Raw genomic sequence first — 27,040 nt, forward strand, 5'->3', positions numbered from 1 at the left:
AAAACAAAAAAACAACTGAATTTGTACAAAGCACATTCTCTGACCACAATGGAATACAAATAGAAGTCAATAATTTTTTATTTTTAACTCCACTATTTACTTCCTACAGGATATAAAATACATAAACTCTAACGACAAATCAGTGGTTTTGGACTCAATGTAAAATATGTAATTTTTGACAAGAACTATATAAAGGCGGGGGAATGAAGGAGTATAGGAACATAGTTTATGTGTCCTATTGAAGTTAAGCTGGTATCAAAGAAAAACAAGATTGTTATAGATTTAAGGGGTTAAATTTAAGCCCCACAGTAAACACAAAGAAATTATCAGAGAATATGACCATAGAGATGAAAAGTAGAATATGGGTTATGAGAAGTGGGGGAAGGAGCAATGGGGAGTTAAGAAATGAGTGTAGGGTTGCTGTCTGAGGTGAAAGGAAATTTCTAGTAATGGATGGTGGGAAGGTGATAGCATTACAACATTCTAAATGTGATTAATCACACTAATGGAATGCTAGGGAGGGGTTGGAATGGGAAGATTTAGGCTGTATATATGTTTCCACAATTGAAAAAAAACAGAAAAAGACAGTCTAAACAGGCAATGACAATTAAATGCCAAGGATGATCCTGGATGGGATCTGAGGATGGAGGAGAGGAGGCTCAAAGGGACACAGTTGGGACATAAGAAAAAAAAAAGAGGAAATATAGAATGTAAGCTTTGTATCAAAGTTGAATTTCTTGAACTTCTTAGCTGCGCTTAATGGGACTGCATAAAAGAATGTTCTTGTTCATGGGAATTGTATATGTGAATTACATTGTTTGTTCAAGGATGTGTGCAGCTTGCTCTCATATGTTCAGAAGACAGAGCAACAGATGATGGATGATAGGGAGGGAGAAAGAGAGGGAGGGAAAGAAAGAAATGGTGGTGTGACAGGATGTTAAAGTTGGTGGATTGGGGTATCGGGGGAGGGGGGTCAGGGTATGCTGGAGTTCTGTGCATGGGTTTTGTATTGTTTTTGCAACTGTTACTGTAAGTTTGAAATTATTTCAAAATAAAATTTAAAAAAGTCTAAAATGCAATTGTTAGTTGAATTTGATAGGTAATTTGACTACTTTGGATATCTCTCCTTCACTAGTCAGTACAAAGGATACCAAGGTGGTAGCTGACGCTAACTCTCATACTCTGATCAATTTATATTTCTTATCTCCAAAATCCTACTTTACCTTAAGAGCTTTATGTGCACAAACGGGCCCATTTCTACCATAAGTCTGGAACTGTGACCAAACACTCAATTCCACCAGTGGTGTCTTCTTGCATACTCTGCTAAATCCAACACTTTTTAAGAGTCATCATCACTTTCATCTTCTTGGTAATGGAGTTCGAGGTCTCCATTATTCAGCCATGGCTCGTTCTGAGGGTGGTCCCAGCCCACCCTCCTCTCCCTGCATTGTAAGGGCTGCTCTAGGCCAAGGAAGAAATCTATGGTCTCTTCTTGAAAATAAATTGTAATTATCTAGTGCTGAAATTATAAGGGTTAAGATAAAATACTTCAACCACTAAGGTTCTGTGTTTTACATAGTGAAGTTAAGAATTTATAGTGATTTGAAGGAAAATATTAAAAGCTTGTTTTCAAATAGTTCTTTCTTAGCCTATCAAGGACACTTGAAATTCCACCAGTAAAGAGTTATTTATCTGTCTTAAGGTTTAACATTTGTTACCATAGAAACATTAATAGAGGTCATATTATCTATAATTGTAACAGGAAGGAGGTAGTAAAAATAATGGGATTGAAGAAGAGAAAAGCAAGTCTATGACCCTACGTCTCACAATATGGGCACTAAATGAGCATTCATTTTTAGGATGATTGGTTAGGAAGAACTGAATAATTTGTGTACATCAATCATAAAGAAGTCACTTCCTGGTGGTTTGATGGGCTGAGCCCTCTACCACAGGACTTGCCCTTGAGAAGATTTGTTGCTGCAAAGGAGAGGCTAGGCCTCCCTATAATTGTGCCTAAGAACCTCCTCCTGAATGCCTCTTTGTTGCTCAGATGTGGCCCTCTCTCTCTAGCTAAGCCAACTTGGCAGGTGAAATCACTGCCTTTCCCCATACATGGGATCTGACACCCAGGGAAGTGAATCTCACTGGCAACATGGAATATGACTCCCAGGGAGGACTCTAGACCTGGCATCATGGTATGGAGAACATCTTCTTGACCAAACGGGGGATGTGAAAGGAAATGAAATAAGCTTCAATGGCAGAGAAATTCCAAAAGGAGCCGAGAGGTCACTCTGGTGGGCACTCTTATGCACAATATAGACAATCCTTTTTACGTTCTAAAGAATTAGAATAGCTAGCAGTAAATACCTGAAACTATCAAACTACAACCCAGAACCCATGATCTTGAAGGCAACTGTATAAAAATGTAGCTTATGAGGGGTGACACTGATTGGGAAAGCCATATGGACCACACTCCCCTTTGTCTAGTTTATGGATGGACGAGTAGAAAAATGGGAGAAGGAAAAAAACAAAAAAAAAAAAACAAAGCAAAACAAAACAAAAACAAAAGAAAGGCACCCAGTGTTCTTTATAACTTTGTGCTTTTTCACTTTAATTTTTTATTCCTATTATTTTTGTGTATGTGGTAATGAAAATGTCAAAAATTAATTTTGGTGATGCATGCACAACTATATAATGGCACTGTAAACAACTGAATATACGCTTCGTTTTGTATGACTGCATGGTATGTGAATATATCTCAATAAAATGAATTTAAAAAAAAAAGAATGAGGTAGGACTAGATGCAATGGTGAGAAAAGATCTTGAAGACAGTGAAAAAAAAAGTTACAGAACAGTATTAGGGTATGATTTCATTTGTGTGGGGAGAGAAAAATTTATACAAATATAAAGTTTATATTTCTAAAAAAAAAATTGTAAATTGATGACTGGTTCCTTTTAGAGAGCAGTAATTGCCATCAGGATGCTTTTACCCTGTTCATGTCTTCTGTTTGAATTTGATATGAGCACGTTAAAATAAATCGTGCTTCTCTGAATGCAACCTTAATATACTGGGAGTGCCAAATGCTGCACTCAGCAAAATATAGATTTCTTAGGTGTTAAAAATTGTTAGGTATTAACAGTTAATCACAGATAACCTAAGGTTCCATAAATCAAAGTTGCTCACTAGGAAAAGTTCATTTGGTCTGTGTTTAAAACCAACAACTACACCAAATATAACAAAGATGGCAATTTATATGGCTACATCCTACTCCACAGCATAGTTGTGATCTACATACTCTCAGCAGCCTCTGGTCACTGAGAAAACAGAAGATAGAGAATGACTGATTAGCTTGCTCATTCTCTTACAGCTTGAATGAGGGACCTCTTCCCCAATGGTTCCTAAGGAACCTGTTTCAGGCCTCCATTTTGATGCTTCCACATTATCTTCAGTATTTTTTCTGATAGAGGTTGAGCTTCTTGGAGGCAGGAATTTTGCTTTTCATCTTTGGTTTCCCAGGGCCTTATACAGTTTCTGGCACATAGTAAACACTCAATAAATGTGGTGAATAATAATAATAATATAATAAACGTTAATCAAAGAAGACTTCATCAATAAAAGCACCTTGCAGAGGATTTGATAAAACGTAAATTCTCATAAAGAAATACCTAACTCAGGGCTTTTGGGTTAACACGGCAGAAGGAAGTAGTATCATAGATTGTCCCTGCTGTCATCAACGTATAAAAAGAAAAAAATTCAAACAAAGAAAGGGGCCAACTTATGCCATAAATACTGAAGAATAGTGGTAGCTAAGAAAAAAAGAGAAAGAAAATTCTGGTAAAATGAGCAACATAATTCAGCTCATGACCCATATATCCCACCTTTCAGAAGCAGTATAGAGGAAAGAAGATAAGCCAACAAACTTTTAAAAATTCTCATGGAGATCCTCCAATTTGTAAAGAAATATATTGAGAGTAATTAATTAGTCCTGCAAAAATCAAGGGAAAAACCCTTAGGAGGAAAACTACTATGTAGCACTATGGGACCTTAGTAGAGGCAGGAAGGGTGGCCTGACTTAGTATCACCTTAGGAAAATGGAATTAGTTGGGGAATGATTATAAGCCCACGACTGGGACACAACACAGAGTGGGTTGAGTGTACTGTGGGATCTCCTCAGAATGAGTACAGGCTCCAAGTACCTCAGAGCAAGGCCCTGTATTCAGTCCTACTAAATGCTCTACTTTGCCCAACCCAGAGGGATCAGGCACTGAAGTATCCAGAGCAGAAAAATACCGGCAGTGGGTAGGGGTGGGGGGAGAGGGGTGGTAGAATGGGGTCAGAAGTTGGCCTCACAGTTCTGTAAAGCAACATAAAAATGGACATAATATAGCTTAGTCATTAAACGCATAGGCAGACTGCCTGGGGAACTCTATGCTCCCATATTATCTGTGTGACTTTTGGTTAATCTCTTTGTGCCTCAGTTTGCTCATCCATAAAATGTGAGTAATAATAATTCTGTCGTGAAGATTAAATCAATTAGCATGTTACGTGTTTAAAAGAGTCTCTAAAAATGCTTAATAAATATGAGCTGTTATCATTAATATTACAAATTCTGAGGGAAAGGAAATCATATAGCCATGCTGTCATCCAACCTCTGATATTCTCAAATGTTAGAGAACTAGGCAACATGATGTATTTTTTCTCAGGGGAGGGGACCTCAATATAAATTAAGAATACCAAGAGATAATGAAGCCATGGAAAAAAAGAACTTATGTTTTGCAGTGAATCTATGTTAATAAATAACTAAAAGTAAAGATCTGAGAGTATTATGGTTGTGGGACTGAATATAAATGTTATATAACCTGACAAAATATAAATAATATATGCAACATAATCTGAAAGTGGAAAAGGAAGAGTAATAGAAATCATCACTTCATCTTTCACACCAGAGTTAAGAATCTGTTTAAAATTTACATTAGTAAAAAAAAATCAAATTTAAAAAATGACCAAAACATCTTAATAGTTTTCATTACCTTTTTTTCCTTAATCATAGTGATCTTTTAAGGACTAATATCTCTTGTACTTAGAGTGAAGAAAACATTTATGTGGAATTCAGCAACTCCCTCACTATCTCTTCTGTCACAAAATAATAAAACCTCATTTTATTAAAAAAGTGTATGCCATTCTGTAAAGAACTATTAAAAGTCCAATCAACATAATCAACTCACCAGGAAGTGCTGCTTTACTGATAATTCCTGTCAGCAGAGCCAATTCCTGCAAAGACCCAGCACTAACATCCTGACAGCGCAGAATTGCTTGTATGGTATCAGAATGGGAAATGAGAAACTGCAACACCTAAGCCATGGAAAAGGGGGAGAAATGGAAAAAGCAAAGGTGGAACAGAGTAGAAAATTCTACTATAAATTTATAATTTATCTTTTTAATAATGTTGAAGTGATTCAGTATACTGAAGAAGAATAAGAGATAAGTAATTTTCCTCTACACTTACATAGTTTAATTTCTCAAAAAGCAAACAATTAACTAAAACTCACAAAGAAGCTAAAGATAAGGATTATTTCAAATTAATACATTTAGAGGCTATTATAGGAGAGTAGAATATTTAACTTGGAGCAACTGCATGAAAACTATTATTTAACCTCAATATTACTTCTTTTATTGTTTTTCCAAATGGAACTACAACAAGAATTTAAAATGAATTGGGTACAAAAATGACCTATCAGATTCAAGAAGTTGCTCTATAAAAAGTCTGACTAGCATGACATGGAGACGATCACATAAAAACTTTTGTCTAATTCTCCTTTTGGTACGGTAAAAACAAAGGAGATAAAAATCCTGACCTCCAAATTCTGCCCCTTCCATCCTGGCATTTTATAGTGTACTGACATGGAGGATTCTCTAATTATTTTCCCATATGAATATCTCCTCAACTAGATCATAAATGCTTTGAAAGCAAACTATGGCAAACCAACCCAAATATCTGAATCACTCAGGAACTGTGCCCCATTTCATTTTTCTAATACAGATTCCTGACCTCAGCTCATAACCTCTGTATGTGGGACTCAGTCACCTATATTTTTAAAAGAGGTTCCTCAGGTGATTCTGCTACAGTAAGTACAAGACTGGTATTAGAGAACCAATATATCACAATGTCTCACTTGTAATAAATAATCTAAATCTCAATAAAGTAGAAAACAAGAAAAGTAATTGAGTTTTAAAGAACTGACTCAAAGGTCACCAATGAATATGGTATAGAATAAAGTGGCAAAGAAACAGCAGCATTCTATCTCTGTGAGATAAGCTTGAGGACTGATGGAAGGGAAAGCAGACAAAATTACCACAAATCAATTACTTGAGAGCACTGTAGTACAATAAAGTAATACAACAGAAAATCGTAGACTCACAATGTTGAACCTAATTAATCAGCAAAAGCCTAAATATTGTATAATCAGTTTAAAGAAGCAAAGAAATATGCAATATGTTTTTTAAAGTTTCACTGAAAAGTGATGAAAATAAAACTAATTTCCAGTGTTTAAAGGAAAAAATCTTGTTACCTGGAAAATGCACTCATTTAAATTACTTCATTCTCTAAATATCATAAATAAATATGGCAGTACCTTCTATCTTTTGCATTTTCTGCAAGGCCTAGCATAGTATAAAGCCCTCTCTCGATACATACTGATTGAATTAAATTTTAGAAGCCAGTTAATTACTATCACAATAACTGCTTCCTTTAGAAGAACACATGTAGAACTCTTGATTTTCACCTCACTATTCTATTAATTTGCTACAGCATTTCATTCATTCAAACAAAAGTACAAAAACAGACCAATGTAGTTCAGAGCAGAATACAACGGACCTTTGTACCACTGGTGTTTTCTGTATCCAGCTCTACTAAAAATAGCATGATTAAAGTAAATTTACTTAAGGTTTCCATATTTGTAAAACAGAGGATTTTACACTAGACAATCTCTAAACTAAGGAGTTCTCTTACTTGTCCTGCTGCCTGCAAGTGCTGGGCCATACTAGACGTGAGAATGACTTGGCACAACTGGAGAGCTGGAAGGAGAATCTGACGGTATCGATCCAGTGGAGCAGGGATGAACACTGGAGGGTCTCTTATGCCAAACATTCTTCATTCATTTCATTCCAACAAGGAGAAAGAAACATTCCAAGAGTTAAGATATACTCTAATAGTTCATTACCATCAACATGGCAAACAAATCACAGCCAACTGATTAAGATGTGAAGCTATGAGTACTCTGTATTCCATATATACATTATTGGTGTAAAGACTTTGCCTAAGCTAATAGCTTAGTTAGTAAAACTGAATTATCTGAATTTTGAAAAATATTATTAAAGAAAATCAGCACAATTTGAAAAGATAATGCTTGAAACTTCCCAAAGATACTTATTTACTCTAAATGTGCCCTTGGGCCATAGAGAATATGGGTGAAAAACAGATGAAACAAAAGTTACTTTCCCCAAATTTTCCTTTCCTATACCCAAGCCCAAAATGAAATAGTTTTATAACTATCCATTATAAAAAGCCCAAAATGATAGTTTTATAACTATCCATTATAAAAACAAAACAAGATTAAAAAAAAAAAAAAAAAAAAAAAGTTGAAAAATCATTTACCCTTTAGGATTATGCCTCAAAACATTCTATTAAGAAACTATTAATCAACTGTTTTGTCATAAATATTTGTATTTAAATCTGTCAATTTTTATATTAAACACAATAGAATGGTTGCCTGTTGAAGAGATGGGAACAGAAGCAAAATTTGGAAATAAAAGGGAATAAATAAAATGAGAGATGCTTCATATAGATGAGAGATAACAATATGCTATGAACTGAGAAATTTAACACAACCCTCTTCACCACAAGTGAAAATAATAACAATAATTCTCATGCTTAAATTTTTAGAAAGCAATACCTTTTTTTTGTCTGATGGTAAAAAAAGTTCCATAGATAAAGCCTGAAAAACTCAAACATTTAGTTTGGCAATGGATCCTCTGAAGAAAATTACTACATCAGACCAAGTGCTATTTATTGCTAGGAGGGTAATGCTATCAAACAAAGCTACAGCCAAGGAGAAGCAAAAATAGATCCATATTCAAATTGAACTGAGAAATCTGCTTAAAAGAATTGAAAAGAATTTCACTTAAAGCTTTTAAATTAGTACGCAATTGGTAATATGCTAAAATGAGAAAATAATATAAACTCTGAAATCCTTATCCAGTTAAGTTATCAGGAAGAAGGAATTCATGACAAATTATAATTTCACTACAATACTTTAGAATACCACTTTAGCTGAACACATGCCTTTCTACTGAACAAAACACAGATGGGAAGATAAACATTTACTGACAAAATTTCTCTCTAATTCTCCCTTATATTTCTATTCTAAAATGGAAGGCATTACGTTCCTACACATCTTTACTCTAAAGTAACTTCCACTCATTAGTAAATGACAGGGGTGTATTATTTTTTAAAAACTCAAGATGAAAGAGTACTGCTCAAACAATGATAAACAAATGGCATAACTATGTTTGCAATTTCTTTTGCCCTTAGTAATCCTTTACTGGGTCTTAACAAAACCAGTCTTTATGGACACTTACCCCTGAGGGTCCATCTCTGGGCGCTTGTCATAGACTTGGCATTGTGCTAGTCTCACAATCACCCCAGACCTCAGCAGCTCTAGAGCGCCGTGCTGTATCTTAGCCACTCTTGTGAGAAATGCCTAAGAAGTTATGAACAGAAAATCATCAGTGCTGCAATCATATCCAAGGACCTCATAAAAATAAAACTCTCATACAGCACCTCTCTGATCTTTAAATCACCATTGAAGATAAATTTTGTAAGCTAGCTAAGAAGGGAGACCTTACACCACCTTTCTCATAGGGTTTTTTTGAGGATTAAATAATAGCATATCAGAAGTGCCCGCAAATAATGGCTTGCATGAATTAAGCACTTAATTAAACTATTGTTTCTGTTACTACATGGGCTTATGGAGGGCAGGGAGTTGGTCTATTTTGCCCACACCTGTATTTCTAGTACCAAGTACCATGCCTGCATATAACAGGTATTAAATAAATAACTTGATGAATAAATGAAGGAGGAAAAGAAAGAAGAGTTAATGAAGAAACCAAGACTCCAGTGCTTCTATGATTGAAATTTGTGATACATTTAACTAGGAGGAAACAGAGATTAAAATGGATTTGGAGGAAATGATGAATTATATACTGTACTGAAAAATACTGTGTTTAAAGTACCTACATTATAATGTTCAAAAGGCAGCTAAGACAGTCTGAATTTTCTTGTGAGGGGACAATTCTGCTCACTGCTCTCCTCCCAGAGCTCTGTTGTCATATCGCCATCATCAGCAATTTGAGTGAGAAAAGCAGCAGTTCCACTGTCCAACTAACCCTCTCAAGATCACTTCAACCCAACTTTGGCCCACTTAGAATATACATTTCTTGCATATATATCCCCCAATTTAAAACTCCTTAGAAATTATTACAGTTTAAACAGTAGAAAGAAATATTTGAAATGTATACCACATGAATTTTCTTTAATATATCCATAGCCCCAAGGAGAAATGCTCTATTGATCTAACTTCCAATGTCTATAAAGCCTTACCATTTTGGATTCATAGGTATACAGGGCTTTTAAAAGGGGAGGTTGTGGAGTGAGTAAGCTCTGTAAAGTACGATCATCTTCTACCAAGCTGTCCACAAGCACCTTCAAATAGCCACTGTTAGAAAGATACAAAAGCCACTGCTGCTGCTTATCCACAGAGACAATCCGGTCAAGTAGTGCCAGTGCCAGCATCTGAAGCAAGAATACATCAAAGCCCAAAAAGTTCATGTAGATAGCTACCACAATCAACCACAATAACTGCCTTTATTTGGAAACATTTGGAATTTTTCTTTAAGAAGGAGAATCATTGCTTACAATAAAATATCCTTACTTTGTTTTTTTTTGAGAAGTTGGAAACTATGTATCCAAAATCTCAATTTATTAATAAAAGTAAAAATTTCAGGGTAAAGTTACATTTCTGAAAAAAACCTGATACATTAAAATAATGACATTAAATACATTTTAGCAGAATCTAGATATTATATGTTAGAGGAAAGGAAATATTTTAATAGCTATTTTTCCCAATTGTAAAGTTTTAAAAGCTCATCACAGAAAACCTAGAAAACATGGAAAAGTGTGTTAAAAAATATATAATCAAATAAACAGTTAATCCATTTTTGTTTATCTCCTCCCAGTCTTTTTTCAGTACATAAAAATACTTAAAAATCTTTTAACATAATGGAGAGTTTACTACATAGTTTATTTTTTACCCTATTTTTTTTTTAATTAAAATCCTGTTTCCCAGGTCACTGAAAGGTTTTCAAAATCATGATTTTAAATAGCTACATAATTTTCCACTAGTAGGAAGTTATCTTTTCACTGGATCATCACCACTATACCACAATATTTAAAAAAAAATAAAAAGGCAAATTCTCCTCTACAAAGTATTTAGGTAGAGAAAGATAAGCATAAAAGCAACTTATCCAGAATTCTCGTTAACAAAGATCTTTATGAAGCAGCTTTCTGTTGTTTCTATGGTGTAAGCCTAACCTCATAATTAGCAAAAAGATAATTCTAAGGGAAAATTCCGAGCTAATTAGGATTCTGAATAGAATTTAAAAAAAAACCATGTAAATAAAACAGAAGTTCCAAATTATGATAAATAAGCAAATTTATCATAGCATATTGCAAAAAATAATTATCAATATGTAACTACATTTTATAAGTGGATTCAGTTTATACTTAAGTCAAAATATCTATTCAACTATAATTCTAAACAAAAGTTACTTTACCCTTCCAATCTCGTGACCATCACAAGCATCTCGACAGACAACTTCCATGAGTGCAGCACCGTAACTCTCAATGATGGCTATGTTTTCTCGCTGTAATTTACTAAACATATCTTCTGGGGCTGTCAACCTTTCCCACATGGTTTTCTTGGCTAAAAGCATTAAAATAGAAAAAAAAAAAAAAAAAATTAAAAACACTCCAATGAAAACTCCTCATAGTAACTGAATGATTATACTTCATACGAAACAAAAATATCCTTCCATTACTGCATATATACAAAGGCCTTATACAAGCAATGAGTCTGGGCAAGTTAACTTGAAGAACACAATGCACATATTTCATATATATACACTAAAATAATCACAGTATGAGGAAAGGATAAATGATCAAAGAAATTGAAAATGAATTATAAAACTCTAAGAGAAGCAATATCCTGTATTTGTATTGCTAATCACTCTATTTTGATGTTCTACTGAGAATCTGGCTTGACTGGATCTGACACAAAGTAGACAAAAACCTACGTCCAGAAAACCAGATATTTTTATTCTTTGTTTTCTTAAATTGAAATACTTATTAAAAATAAAAAGCACATACATTATAAAAGCAATTTAAATGCACAACAGCAATTAAAGATATTATCATACATTACACAGGTTTCATATAAACCTTTTAAAAAAGTTTCATAAATAAATTACAGTAAGCAAAAGCAATATGCTCACCACTGCTTTGACTTTATTGTAGTCACTTTTTTTTTTCACTTTCATTTTTATTGTGGTAACATATATATAACAGAATTTCCCATTTTAGCCATTTTTAAGCGTACAATCCAGTGATACTGAGTACATTTACAGTGTTGTGCTACCACCACTGCTGTCCATTATCAAAACTTTTTCATCATCCCAAAGAGAAACTTTTTACCCATTAAGTAATAACTCTCCAGTGTCCTCCCCGATGCCCCCTGGTAACTTCCAATCCACTTTTTGTCTCTATGAATTTGCTTATTCTAGGTATTTCATATAAGCGGAATCATACAGTACTTGTCCTTTTGTATCCGGCTATTTCACCTAGCATCACAGTCATACTTACTTTTAACTTCCAAATTAGTATCAAAGGAGGGCATGAGACTTTTGTTTCTCAGTTATGTCATTCCCTTGACTAAAACCCTCTCTTGCTGGCACCCTGGATCTGTATCATCCAATTTAACACTTACTATTTTATAAATATTTATATTTATTAATACTGCCAACTAGAGTATAAGTTTTATGAAAGCAAGACCACAGTCTTTTAATTCTTTGTTATATCCTATTAACGTTTTCTGCTTCCTGTAACAAATGAATATAATCAACCACCAAATTACTACTGATTACTGCTTTGTATTGTGAAGAACTGGAAATAATCTAAATGTCTAAAATTGGATAGACTAAATGGGACATCTGTAAGTGACATAATCTATACAGTCATTAAAAATGTTATGTAATGGTGAAAAGAAGTTCATAAAATACCAAGTGAAAAGAAAAGGGAAGTTACAAATCAATAAAAAATGATAGCTATACTAAGTATGTGGGAGCCATAAGATCCTGCAGCCTCAATATTGGAAGATGTGAGAGCAGAGACATGAAGGGACATTTGCACACTGGTGCTCATGGAGGCAGTATTCATGATTTGCAATGGGTGGAGGAGGCGTAAGGGTACACAGACTGAGGAACAGAATGGTAAACTGTGGTGTATGCATACAATGGAAGACTGAGCAACTAAAAGAAGGAGTGAAGCTGTGAGACACACAAGGTGAATGGATCTTGTACACAGTATTTTGAGTGAAGGATGCCACAAACAAAGGCAAACACTATAATGCCTCACCAATATGGACTAAATACAATGTGTAAACTTAGAATTGAATCTTACAACACAGCCTAACAGGGGAACGATTATTGTAATGACTCTTACAGCAGTCAAATCTATTCCTGAATTGTAATGGCTATCTCCAAACTGTGAGATGCTGATCCCTTAGTGTATAACCTGATTGGTCTCTGGTACGTTGGGTATCTGTGTGACACCTGAAACTCAGAGCTAGAGCTCGGCAGATATGAATGTCAGTATTAGTGCATACAGCAACTGTTTAAAAAAAAAAAAAGCTGAAAAGGACCCCAGACTTCAATTAGTGATATGAATGAAGCAGCTCTGGTTAGGACTAGGGCAAACTGGGCCAAAGGGTAAAGGTTGAAACTGACTGTGTTTTAAAATTTCAACTTCCATATGAGACCAAAGGAAGAGATTTCTATATGGTGCAGGATCTATACTTTCTAAACAATATAACTCTACAGTCAGTTTGTTCAAATATAATTACATGGAACTTTGAATAGCAAGTGAGACCTGGTAAGTCTGTACAGGTTAGAGTGAAATAGTGACACATCCCAAAGTAATTTGGGCAGAGAATAAAAATATATTTGCAGGGCACCCGTGAGGAGCTGGGGGAAAATGCAGAAGTGTTGGACTTCCTCACCTGGACTAATGCTGATGCTGTCACAAACATAGAAGACTGGCGGTTTGATGTACCAAGCCCTCTATCACAGGACTTGCCCTTATGAAGCTCGTAACTGCAAAGGAGAGGCTAAACTTGCATGTAATTGTGCCTAGGAGTCTCCCCTTGAGTATCTCTTTGTTGCTCAGATGTGGCCCTCTCTCTCTCTCTAAGCCACCTCAGCAGGTGAACTCGCTGCCCTTCCCCCCCTACATGGGCTCTGACTTTCAGGGGCATAAATCTCCCTGGCAACACAGGATATGACTCCCAGAGATGAATCTAGATCCGATATCGTGGGATTGAGAACATCTTCTTGACCAAAAAGGGGATGCGAGGTGAAAAGAAATAAAGTTTCAGTGGCTGAGAGATTGTAAATGGAGTTGAGAGGTCACTCTGGTGGGCATTCTTATACAGTATATACGTAACCCTTTTTAAGTTTTAATGCATTGGAAGAGCTAGAAGTAACTACCTGAAACTATCAAACTTCAACCCAATAGCCTTCACTCTTGAAGATGACTGTATAGCGATGTAGCTTCCAGGGGTGACAGTGTGACTGTGAAAGCCTTGTGGATCGCACTCCCTTTATCCAGTGTATGGATGGATGAGTAGAAAAATGGGGAGAAAAAATGAAATGAAAAATAAGGTGGGGGGATTATTTCGTTGTTCTTTTTTACTTTCATTTTTTTTCTTATTTTTACTTTTTCTGGTACAAGGAGACTGTTCAAAAAATAGATTGGGGTGATGAATGCACAACTGTATGATGGTACTATGAACAACTGATTGCATGGTATGTGAATATATTTCAATAAAATTGAATTAAAAAAAAAATTTCACATCAAGCAAAAAGCCCACACTTAATATACACACACATGCACAGCTGTAGCCAGGTTACACTGACTCCTAGATAACAAAAACTGAAAATCCCACAGTAGCATTCTTTTATCATATACCATCAAAAACTTAATAATGGCAATAAACTGTCTCTTCTAATCCTATATTTAGAAAGATAAATGGATATTATGGTTTCATAAATAAAGAGCAACAAAAATAAGTCTTGCTCAAAAGTCAGAAAAGCCCAAAAGAATTATGAAAAGGATAGTGCTGAATACCATTAACTTGTCAAATTTGTTTAAGGAAAAAGAAAAGCCAATTTAAAAGAAAATGGAGAAAAGCCAAAAATAAAAGAGCTGGTAAATTTTTATTTTAAAATGAAGTATTCAAATTGACATCTTCCATACATCTCTATCAATTAAGTATAAATTAAAGGTTGAATGATAAGCTCCAAAAAAATGTAAAGTTAATAGTTAATTTGCTTAACAAAAAATATAACCAATATACTCAATTTTACTGAGAATACAAAAGCACCAAAACAGGGCTAATCTCATGGAAGTAAAACCAAGCACACACTAGATGCCTTGTACCAAAGCAGGGAAGCCTAACTTTATAGGCTGGCTTTATAAACATACTAAATTAAGAATACAGAAACTGATTCATATTAAACATTTAGACTCTGGTCAAGTATCCACATTTGTCCGCAGTGGTCATCGGTAGAAAACAGAAAGAAAATGAAAGGAGTGAAAAACAGACAAAAACAGAGAATATATTCATAATATCAAACTCTACCAACCAAGCCCCAGGGATTACATATGTATAAGCAATGCTGTATTTTAATTTCACCGGTGTTTCTTAATAAGGGATACTTATAAGAATCCCTCAAGGAATTTTATCCAAAAATTCTATGCTTGGATTCCTACCCAGATCTACTACATCCCCAACTCCAGGCAACGGGATCTATGCATATGTATGTTAAGAAAGCTAACTATATGCTGAAGAGTGTTTTGAATTTCCTTTTCCCTAAACTGTCTGTTCATATCCTTTGCCCATTTTTCTATTGGGTTATTGATTTATACGTGGTCTTCATACATTAGGAATTAGCCCTTTGTGATATGAGTTGCAAAGGCATTGCTATTAGAAATTTTCTATCAAATTATAATAGGGAAAAACTACAAATTACAAAAAGGAAAAATAAAAAGATAAGGGTGTGAGGTGCTATCAGGGAAAACAACATTTTGCTGGAAGTCAAAAAAACTGAGATACCAATTCTCAGGTCTGTCAAAATAGTCATTTAGTTTCTGTAAGTCAGATTCCTTTAAACAGGGAAAATGTCTGCCCTGGGTTCAGCATATATGGTTATCTTAAGCATAAAGTAAAGAGATGTGGAAATATAAACACTGAAAATTCAATTATTTGATTTAAACCAACACAGAATTAGGCAGCATCTGGCACAGAAGTACTGCTCAACAAACATTTATTAAATTTAATTAACATTTCTAATTTGAAACATAAAAACACACCAGGGAACAGACACTTTACTCTGTAAAATAAGTCAAAATAAGCATTAATTATGATTAAGAAAAAACTTCAAAAAATAATTAAGGGATGAAATTATTCTTAAAATGGATCACTTGAAAATTAAAATCATAGAAAAATTTTATTTTATGGTCATACTGTTTTATCAAGTCTTGATAATGACATCTGTGAAAAAGCATGCTGCAGAACTCCACCAAGTGGTTAAGTGGTGATTTTTGCCAATTCAGCTAATTGTGATGTAAAAAAAAATACAACTTAGATATGTGAAAAGAGAGGAAAATGAGGTGTGATTGGAGAGGGAGGGGAAATCCCCATTACCACTTCTCTAAAAAGAACTAATATATATTTTTAAAGTTTTTCTGAAATATTCTGTTGCTTTTTTTAAAAAAAGTATTTTTTAAAATATTTTTGTGCATTATTTAAGCAGGTACTACCTTTCTGTAAATCCACCATTTGTACTGTGGAATAATACATAGCCATTAAAAGGATAATATAAAATAATCTATACCTTACACACACAGTGGGTTTTAAGATTTTTGTGTAGAAATAAACATTCTTAAAGGAGATGGGCACCAAAAAAGTACATTACCAGAAGATGCTTCTGACAAGTTTTTAACAAAAGGCAGAATAACACTGGTATAGAGTTACTGTACTAGTCTGTTGAACAGTTAAAAATGTTTTTTTATGTCTGGAAACCAAAGGTTCCAGATTATTGTTCTCAATTAAAAATGCTACCAACATTTTAGAGAGTAGTATTTATCAATATTTTAAATACACTTATTTTTTTACCAAGAAATTCTACATCTGGGAATTTATCCTAAGAAAATCTCACACTACTACAAAAAGCTGTATACAACTGATACAGAGTTCAAGTCGGTAAAGGCTTTGTAGAAGGCTATTTGGTATAATCTATTCAAATTAAAATGTGAAAACTTTTTCACATGGAAATTTGACCATGAAGCATCCTTCTAAAGAAATACTCACATAGGCATATAAAAGAATATTTGATGCACCACTGTTTGTGATAGTAAAAAATAAGACACAATTTAAATGCCTATCAATAAGAAAAATGTTTAAATAAATGTTTCATCTATTTGATAGAATAACAGAACCATTTAAAAAATCAACTAGATATGTACTATGATGTACTGCAAAGGGAAGAAAGATGTTGTAGAACACTACGCACAGTATGTTGTTCAGAAGGACTGCAGGGAGAAGTATAACAGAAATATTATTGAGGTTTTTTTAATACTACACATGTATTATTTCCATAATTTTTAAAACCAAATATTGTTCCTAGACTTCGTAGTAAATGCTCTAATAGTTACAGACTCATTTATTACAGTTGTGTTTAGCCAAAAGATGGAGAAGTGGCTTTTAAATTTAAAGTCACCAATCTCTAAAAACAGAAAAGATCAGATATCTATTTGATTCTACCTGCTTCTAAGGTGTCTGGTTCATCTGGTCTCTGGGCAATCTGTAAGTAATAAAGCAGAGAGCCATACAGGTGAGTCCTCACTCGTTGGAATCCACCACCTGGGGAGATAAAGTAAAGTGAAATCTTTTTAATTAAAGTTAAAACAAATACCCAAAATGTAATTTATGGAAAATTTAGAAGAAAGAACCTGTCTTCAAAATGAAGTCTAACAGCTTCTTCAATATGATGTGAAGTGAAGAATCTCCAACAGAAGCAAAACGCACCATTGGGTTCTCAGCTGGAGAGGAGGTGAAAGAACTATCAAGCATTAAAGCATAATGGGCTTCTCTGGGTCCTGAGACTAATGGCTGCTTCTGTTCTGTGCGAACAGCCTGGCTTAGGTGAGCCGTCAGGGTGAACACAGCACCTGCTACCACTGGCATTAACTCCTGTGCTGCTTCATCATCCAGTATCTTAAAGTAGAAAGATAAATTAAGGTTAGAATCCTGCTTTCAGATACAATCATTAACAAATTTACATTTAGCTTCTCAACTATTAGAATATAAGAATGGAAATGTAAGAAGGTTCAGAGAAAAGAAGACTAATACAGAGAGAGAAATTTAAATATGATTCTAGGAGACAGGTGTTCTTAACAAAAGGGATTCTACCAGAATTCACCTAAGAAGGTGTTTTTGGGGCAATTCACATAAATGGTCACATGACCAGAGATTCCCATTCAGTAGGTCTGGGGTGGGATGTATCCATGGGTATTTTGGAAAAGTTCCCTAGAAATTTCTGATACCCACCCTACCAGAGAGCCACTACTGTGTAAATTTAATCTCTCTCCACAAGGAAAGTCGTAACATTTGCACTGCACAGTTCTATTTTATTCCTAATTTTAAAACTGAAAAAAAAAATTAAGGTGGCATACTATATTTTAATATTCAAATGTTATGTAAATATTTTTTCAGCAATATATTGTAATCTAGAAAGTAAATCACCTTATCATGCACATCTTGTAAGATGTCTCGAATAATCAGTTGTCGGTCCTCTGCCTGAATGAGATCCTGGGGACAAGCTGTAAGTATAACCTCTACCAGCTGTCTCCATGACTCCAGTGCATGCCGTTTTGCATGAAGACACTGAAGCAATTTGTTTCTTCCTACCACATATTGAAGTATAGTGCTGATTTCCTAAAGCCACAGAAATTGAAATCACAAGGTTAATACACAGACAAATAATGTCTATTACCAACAGATTCCTATGTTTAACACTGTTAACTACTCAGAAAAAAATTATGTATATTACAGTTTGGAAACCTACCATCAGTATGCCAGACAGCAGATAACTTTTATGTTATATTTGTGGACAGGGCTATGAAAAATAATAGACGAGGCTATGTATACACCTGTATATATATAGAAGTACAGGCGCAGATGGTTTTAACCCCATCTTCTTTCTCCTTGTAATTGTTCACTTATACTTATCCTGGAACACTAGAGTTGCCTAAAACTAAGTTCACTGACATGTTTCCATGACATTTATTTCTTTGACTCTTGCTTTTGCTGAGCCAGATGTATTTCTGTGTGTTTAGTTTTCCACATCTGCCCTCTTACCCATAACTCTCTACATGTGATGACAAATGACTTTTTCCTCCCTCAATCATAGGGAGTAAGTGAAGTCTAAATTAGGGATAGGTTGCAAATCCTTAATCAGCCTAACAAAAAAGATGTTATTTATTCTGGCATACTATACATTAACTTCAGTTCATTTGTTTAAAATTTATAAAGTCAAAAGTGAAAGATTCCATTAATATTTATTGTTTATGTAATTTACTAATTAATGAACTACAAATCAAGTTACTGTTTTGTGTTTTAACCATCAATTTAAGTAGTTTAAAGTAACATGGGCTTACCTCCATTAATAAAGGTCTCTGACCTATAGCTGCCATACCCTGAAGGCCATTTACTTCACCTACAAGAACTCTATGAAGAAGCTGTATAATTGGAAAAAGAAAAACAAGACCATTTCAGACACCAATAGAACAATTTATGATCTAACAGTGGCACTCTCCAGTTTACAGTCAAAACTGTTAAGTATCACTTTATGTAAAAGAAAGATACCAAATCCTCTGTGGTGGGTAAATTAAAGCTCTGGATATCTTCTTCCTACTGGCAAAGTCATTACAATTTACTTAGCAGACAGTTAAAACCACTCCATAGTTCTAGCTGGGTGGGATGACTGCTGAGAGGAAGGAGGTGACAAGGAACCTGTAAAAAAGTAAAGCTAGAATAGCCTATTGATTTTTATTTTCCTGGCAGTTTGACAAGTGAAAACTAGTCCCAAAAATATTAATAAATTATTTATTAGCTAGTAATAAAAATGTAGGAAAAAACAACTGTACAGTTATGTTTTTTTTCTGATGACTCAAAGTTTGAACCATTTGATACTACAAAAACTTTAAACCAGGCCTCACCTTGACATTGCAGACGGTCTGTCCACGTAAATTCTTGTGTTCACAGTTAGCAATAACTTGTTCAATCTGGGCCCGATCAAAGAAATCCAACTGCAAAGGCTCGGGGATCTCATGACTGAAGTCAATCGAGTCAAGAATGCTTAGAATTTTTCGACGTACTAGGAAAAATAAAAATTAATTCACTTTTAATTGGGATAGCAAGGAAAGGAGCAACCCATCATATTCCACTCACTTTCAATGACAGTGCTAAGTTAACTGAAGATGGTGTTGAAGTCTAAATTTCATTTCATTTCCAATACATCTCTTTGCAAAAATATTTCTTTCCATCCTTTCAACCTAGTTTAAAGATTTTTTTGGATGACAAATAATCTTTTATGTAGCTTTTCTATAACAATTTAGAATACGAAGATATAGGCATAATACTTCTCTCTCAAGTTTTAAACAGTTTCATCCATGTCTGTAAAATAAGTTTATTCAAATTCAAAGGGCTTTACCTTTTGTAGCAGTATCAAAATGAAGGAATCCAGAAACAGACCTATTTTCATCTTCCATTCCACCTTCACCATCTGCTGGAGAATCAATAATAACGGAACAGAAAAGTGAAAAAAATACTCTTAAAACTACATTTATTTGGAAATAGCAAACATAAGGTATTTTATTTCTAGGTCACTGTTTCTAGGTCAAAGGAGCCTTTTGCTAACAGATAATTAAAATGCAAAAATTTGATTAGGATTTATTACCAACATTCATCTAACTCTTTCTGTCCCTACAGGATCCACTTCACAAATGCAGGGAGGATAATCAGAACTCCAAAAAGGAAGACCCAATCATGCCAATGAGGTGATTCAAAAAGCTTAAGATTAATTTGCATGTATAATACATATTGAAATAGCTTGATTCATGCTGGCTCAGTATCACAACCTACAATGAATATTTTGTGTACATGACCACAGCATAGTGTAGATGTTTAATGCAATAATAAAATAATCATGAGATTATTTTTAAATTTTGTGCTTTAAGGAAAAAAGTTTTAAAGGTGGGAAGAAATGTTTTGGTCTACAATCATATACCACTAAGCAGCAAAATATAACAAACGCCAATATTCACAAGTTCACCTGAGTATGGTTTCACTGGCATGTCATCCAATAACAGGTGCAAGAGCCTCTGGGTATGTGACCGTTGACGATTCAGAGAAGTTACCCGTAATTCTATTGAGGCAGTCTTCATCAGCCATGACATTTGGTTCAGCATAGATATTTCATATTCTGGAGGTTAAATACATAAGTTTAGTTTCCCAGAGCAACAACACAAAACCAGAAGAGACCTAAAATTCCATAACCAGATATTTTTCAATTTAACTTAGTCAATAATTTATGAAACTTGGTGACACAGTAATTTATCATTCTGCAAACTTACCAAAGGGGGGAAAAAGATAACCATACATAAAAAATAAGCTAGGCTATGTCTATGAAAGACAAGCTAAAGCAAATGAAGAAAGAAAGAGAATCAAGTATTCGTTACCAGGATAATTTCACACAGATCTGCAGAACTATGAGCCTGTCAGATTTTGACAGGAATATAGAACTTAATACTTTTAGAAAAGTAATTAATTCTCAAATACACCAGCTTGTTTAAAAAAAAACCAAATTACCACATAGTTTGATTTTTATTTCACGAAAGAAATGCATTAAAATAAATTAAAATAAATTCAATAACTTTATAGTATCTCTCAAAACAATCAAGGACATCTGGCTTAATGATAATTAGGGCTGGGAATCACGGATACATTAGGACTTTTTGAATCAATTATTATTCTAACATTATGGACCATGAAGTCCTATATTGTGACAGTATAAACATAAAATTCACCAAATAAAAATTAACACCAATACTACTACTAGTAATAATAACAGGCAAAGCTAGACAGTTTTTTAGAAAACACCATAATAGGCAAGATATTAGCTTTTCTTTCTAATTAGATACAAGAGAATTTCTAAAAGCTGCTTATATAAACAAAATCTTAGCACTAAAATAAACATACACTTATGAAAATTAAGTGAAAAATTAAGTGAAAAACTTTTACGCCATAGATAATTTCCAAGCATCTCACACCATTACCCGAAGTTAGAAGCTCACAATTATAAGAAATGGAAACTTGCTACGAAATCTGTGAGCCTAGATTTCCTAAACACAAAGATTACACTTAAAATTTTTGGAAATAGACCATCACTGTCTGACTATAATCAGAATTTGGAAAACTGTTCAAAATCAATAAAAAACAAAAGTAGAATACTGATAACCCAGAATTAGCCTGGTTAATTGTGTTAGTCATGTCAATAAACTATGTCATAAATGGTTTCCACCAAAATTAGTTTTCTGGTTTTCATTTCAAAATCTAAATTGATTCAAAGAGATTTTTATGCAACAATTTTCATTCGGAAAGTTTGTATTTCTAGAATGTTTTTGTATGAGTATTTTCTTATTCCTGCAATACAATCTTCAAATTTTATGTTAGTAAGAGAATCAAATATTATTCTTGTTTGGTATATGTTATATTTCACATTAAGGAAATAACTGAAAATGTGGAACTGTAACCTATAATATTCTTTGAAATTTGCTCTCTAACTACTTATTAAATTGCACTTGACCCACGTATATATGTTATATTCTACAATTAAAAAAAAGATTAAAAAAAAGTTTCATCCTTGATAAGTTATGTTCAAATAATTTTGTGCTAGCAGTTAAAACATCAGGCTTCTTAAACACAAATCACGAACGCAATTAACAAAGTAGTAAAGTAACAGAAATGACTCAAAAAAAAAAAACAGAATTCCACAAGTACGATATAACCGCTCCCCAAAATGCTGTGTAAATAAAGTCATTTAACACTGGACTTGGAAATTTGATATAATAATAACAGAAAATAATACCCTACCTCTGTTAGAAAAAGGTAGATGTTGCAACTGAGAAAATAAGAAATCTTGGCTGGTTCTTAAGTACCTCATTGTAGGACCAGATGTATCAGAACATGCACATAACTGATGTATTACCTGCAGAATTAAAATAAGAAAATGCCTAAATCAGTGTTTTTTGATTTATGCATGTTAACATCATAAAATGTGAGCTTACATCTATCAAATGAAAATGAAGATCCATCAACAACTCAAGCCAAATGGATAAAAACACATGCAAAAAGTTCAGAATAATAAGCAGTCTCTGGCACCTAAACTCAAGAAAATATACTGGAATACAAATGACAATACTGATGACATTATTATAAGACTCACCTTGAAATCACTCTAAATATATATATTGATACATAAATAATTAACAAGCTTTGGTATTTTAACTATTATTATAAGCAAATTACCTGGAATTAACTTCTGAAAACCAGTTATTTTATCTCAAACTCGGGAAGACGACAAATTGAAACAATCGAAGAAATTACAAAAATGATCCACAAATTCAATTATGTAACAAATATAAACTCTCATACAACTAAATGAAAATTTTTAAAGAAACAATAGTTCCTATATGTTCTGGTTTAAACTAGAGAAAGATGGCTGCTGCCCAGGAAACAAAGCTAGAATGCAGCCCAAAGCTCTGGGTCGCATAAGCTGTTCCAGGTCCTCATGCCCTCTAGCCATTTGCGCTTCTCAGCCCCGTTTTCCAGACATTGGGGTTCCAGAAACTGGGTTTCCAGAACGGCCAAGGCTGCAGGAAAACTGCAGACCCATAGGGGTGACCGACCCTGAGGTGCCCTGGTCCTCAGAGAGCCCTCCTGGTTGCAGCCCTGTCAGTCCCTGGGCATCGGAGACCCAGGCCTCGTGCCAAGGAGCCCAGAGGCCTGGCAAGTCTCTCACCCTCTCCGACCTCGGGCTTTAGGGGTAAAAGGCAGAGACTGCATCCACTAAATCTTAGAGTCAGAGATTTATTTCATCCAAGACATCCTGTAATTGCAACAACTGTCTTTTTGGTAAGTAAAGGGCAAATGTAAGAAATTATCCTGGAGGGGAGGCAATTAGCTCAGTTATTAGTAACTGTGTCTTATTAGGAGTTCGACAGTTCAAGGCCTGAATTAGGAATACTGTATTTTACTCAGATAATCTATTTTATTCTGAATTTTAATTTTATTCTAATTTATTCAGATTTTATTCAGAAATTCTGCCTCCTAATTCTCTATTGCTATCGCTTTAAAAGTCCCTGTTACACTAACCTTTGGAACTTGACTCCAGGAAATCTCACCCTTTCGTCAGGGGCTCAGCCAAAAAGATGAATACTGGACCACGGACTCCAGCATCTATGGAGACTAGGGATTCCTGATCCATAGCCGCCCATGGCCCACGGACTCCTCTGGGGGTGAAGGTGACACAATCCTGAGTAGCTCTGAAGGGGGGGGGGGTCTCAAAGCCATGGGACTCCCCCTTTGTCCTACCCAACTCTGCTCCAAGAAGATACCTTTGGACATAACCCGAGGGAAACGTCCTCTTTGGCTTGGTAGAAAATTTTGGTCAAAGTTTTTGAAGGACCTTCATAGCTAGTTAAAACAATCTCCGAAGGAACATCTCTTTGATTTTCAGATTTTGGAACTTTCAAAATACAACTGTCACCAGTCTCTCCAAGAACATCAACCAATTTCATTCCTCTACCCCATAAACTCAACATCCCTTTCTAGCACAAAGAAGCTAAAATGGTCATTGCCCAGATAACCCTGAAGACTGAGAAAATGATCAAATGAGAGGGAGGAGGTGTAACTGACACATCAGTATTTAACAAATGATTATGAATACTGACTCATTACACAGATATTTTTTTTTAGTTTCCAGTTTATCAAAATACCCAGAAGGAAACACCTGAAATTGTTGAACTGTAACCCAGTAACCTGGAACTTTGATAATGATTGTAATACTATATAGGTTTTATCATGTGGCCATGTGATTGTAAAACCCATGTGACTGAAACTGCCTTTATCCAGTGTAGGGTAGATAAGTAATAAAATAAAAACATGCATGAAAAAAAATAATAGGTTGGGAATATGAGGGGAAAATACCCCTAGGTAAACTATGGACAATAGGTATAGTATTACTTAAATAATCTTTCATCAATTGTAATAATTGTAGTACTGTTAAAAAAATAGAATTACAAAAAAAAAAAGTGTTATCAATTGCAACAAATTTTCCACACCAACGCAAGTGTTGGTAGTGGGGTGGTGTATAGGAATCCTGTATTTTATACGTGATTGGTTTGTAAACCCACAACTACTCTAATAGCAAATTGAAAAAAAAAAAAAAGAAAGAAAGAAAGAAAGAAACAATAGATTCAGGGAGAAAAAGCTTTTATATCAAATACAACAAAAAGAAAATTGCTACAATATATATACAGATTTCTGTTAGGTGTAAGAATATCATAAAGATGCAAAAAGTTAAATTGGCAAAACATTTAACATGGGAAAATTTAAAAAGTCCATACTCAAAGAAAAATGTCCTTTCTGCTTACTAATAAAAACAATTAAGGCAATAATAAAGCATCGTTTTATATCTTGTAAATCACCAAACTTTTAAATTATAAAAGGCAAACCGCAGTATTTGGCAAAGGGGCACTGAAAACTGTCATTCATTAGTGATTCATTTTGAAAGTATTTATTAATGCTTTCCATATACCAGGGACTTTAGACTCCTCTATTATTAACATCATCAATACAAATACAATTGCTATCATTTTAAGTATAAATCATAAAACTATTCATATATCCTTTGACACAACAATCCCAAGCCTAGAAATACATTATTTAAAAACACGTAAAATGACACATTAGCTTTGAACAACCAACCAGTTTCCACAAAAACATCTTTCTAAAAGCTCATGAAAACAGTTAAAGAACTGCAGTAACTGGGTGAGCACTGAATCAAGAAAAAGACCAGTTAAAAGCAGGAGGATCTCATGGTGCCCCGACTGCCCTTCCCCTAATATTAACTGGCTCAGCACAGATCTGGTCTATACCCCCAGTGTGGATCCCCGATCCCGGTTCCAGAGGGAGCAGAGTAACCCTTGTGCACACACTGGGAACATGTATGTCTGGCCCAACCTGTCTGATGGTGGCCTGAGGGACTCAGTCTACCAGAACTTGCCCAGAATGTAGACGGGGGCTCAAGGAGCTCTCCGATAGAACTCTATGGGAGAGCAGTCAAGTTGTGCTACCTGGGGCAATGGATTGCTGGCTGCAGGATATATAGTGAGGTACCTGGGACCTAGAGGAAACTATTTTCTGGGGAAAGGAAGAGGGGTTATTTATATCTGTGTAAATGTGGGACTTCCTGAGGACACACACGCATGGCCCAGACAACACCCATGAGTAGAAAGGTACAGGAAGGCCCCTAAGCTTTTGCCTGGAGCTTTCCTCCCAACTCACTGATGGATAAGCCCTGAAGGAAAACACTCCTGCAGGTAAATCTACAGACTGAGAAGATGTTTTCCTTTTTCCTTCTTCTTATTTTTTGTTGTTGTTGTCATTGTTGTTGTTAATTCCTGGTATTCAGGGAAAACTGTCATAATATTAGCTCAATACAGACTTAAGGAACTGATGCCTCGAAGTCTAGATTCCAGAAAAAACACACTAAAATATTAACATGTCCAGGTTTCAACAAAAGATTACAAAACATACAAAGAAGCAAGAGGTGATGGCTCAGGCAAAAGAAAAAAATTAAACCTTAGAAACATCAATAAGGAAGATCAGACTGGGTTCATTCCAGACAAAGACTTTTTTAAAAATGGACCTAATTATGCTCAAAGAGCTAAAGGAAAACATAAACAAAGAACAAGAGGAAATCAGGAAAACAATAGAAGATACACAGAATATCAAGAGAAATGGCAATTATGAAAAGGAACCAGAACTGAAGAATATAGTAACAGAAGTAAAAAATTCCCCAGAATGAACCTGAAAATAAGACAATAGAAATCAACCAGTCTGAGGGAGAGGAAGAAGAAAGAATGAAGAAATGTGAACTGAGCCTGAGGAATCTGTGGGGTACCATCAAGCAAAGAAGTGAATATCCTGTTCATAGGAAATGTGCATGGAAGTATTTTGTGTTCAAGGAGTATGATGTGTGCAATCTGCTCTCTAATGTTCAAAAAATAGATAAAAAGGAAGGAAGGAAGGAAAGGAGGAAATGGCAAAGGAGACAAACATTAACCTTGGTGGATCTGGGCTTCTGAGGGAGTGAGGGTATGCTGGAGTTCTCTGTAGAGGGTTTGTGTTATTTTTTGCAACTGCCCTCTGTAAGTTTAAATTTATTTCAAAATAAAAAGTTTTTAAAAACTCATATTTGGACTGTAACTTCATTTGAGCTTTTTTTAGAATCATTATCTACTAT

General features: G+C 34.6%; 1 protein-coding gene across 4 annotated transcripts in view; it reads right to left on the reverse strand.

Moving 5' to 3' along the window:
• Positions 1 to 27,040, reverse strand: part of NUP205 (nucleoporin 205) — a 114,618-nt gene that overhangs the window by 23,812 nt on the left and 63,766 nt on the right. For 2 of the 4 annotated variants that reach the window (XM_037836097.1, XM_037836094.1), the window contains exons 23-35: positions 22,606 to 22,720; positions 20,786 to 20,935; positions 20,165 to 20,239; positions 19,671 to 19,828; positions 19,110 to 19,190; positions 18,196 to 18,387; positions 17,403 to 17,667; positions 17,215 to 17,313; positions 10,892 to 11,040; positions 9,660 to 9,851; positions 8,639 to 8,760; positions 7,011 to 7,149; positions 5,227 to 5,353 (exon numbers count right to left, since the gene is read on the reverse strand). In XM_037836097.1, coding sequence (XP_037692025.1) covers positions 5,227 to 5,353; positions 7,011 to 7,149; positions 8,639 to 8,760; positions 9,660 to 9,851; positions 10,892 to 11,040; positions 17,215 to 17,313; positions 17,403 to 17,667; positions 18,196 to 18,387; positions 19,110 to 19,190; positions 19,671 to 19,828; positions 20,165 to 20,239; positions 20,786 to 20,935; positions 22,606 to 22,720 — 1,864 coding nt within the window. The remainder of the gene's footprint in view (positions 1 to 5,226; positions 5,354 to 7,010; positions 7,150 to 8,638; positions 8,761 to 9,659; positions 9,852 to 10,891; positions 11,041 to 17,214; positions 17,314 to 17,402; positions 17,668 to 18,195; positions 18,388 to 19,109; positions 19,191 to 19,670; positions 19,829 to 20,164; positions 20,240 to 20,785; positions 20,936 to 22,605; positions 22,721 to 27,040) is intronic. The other 2 variants (XM_037836098.1, XM_037836096.1) reach the window with 1 other exon arrangement.

Source organism: Choloepus didactylus, chromosome 5, assembly GCF_015220235.1.
Source record: "Choloepus didactylus isolate mChoDid1 chromosome 5, mChoDid1.pri, whole genome shotgun sequence".
NCBI lineage: Eukaryota > Metazoa > Chordata > Mammalia > Pilosa > Megalonychidae > Choloepus > Choloepus didactylus.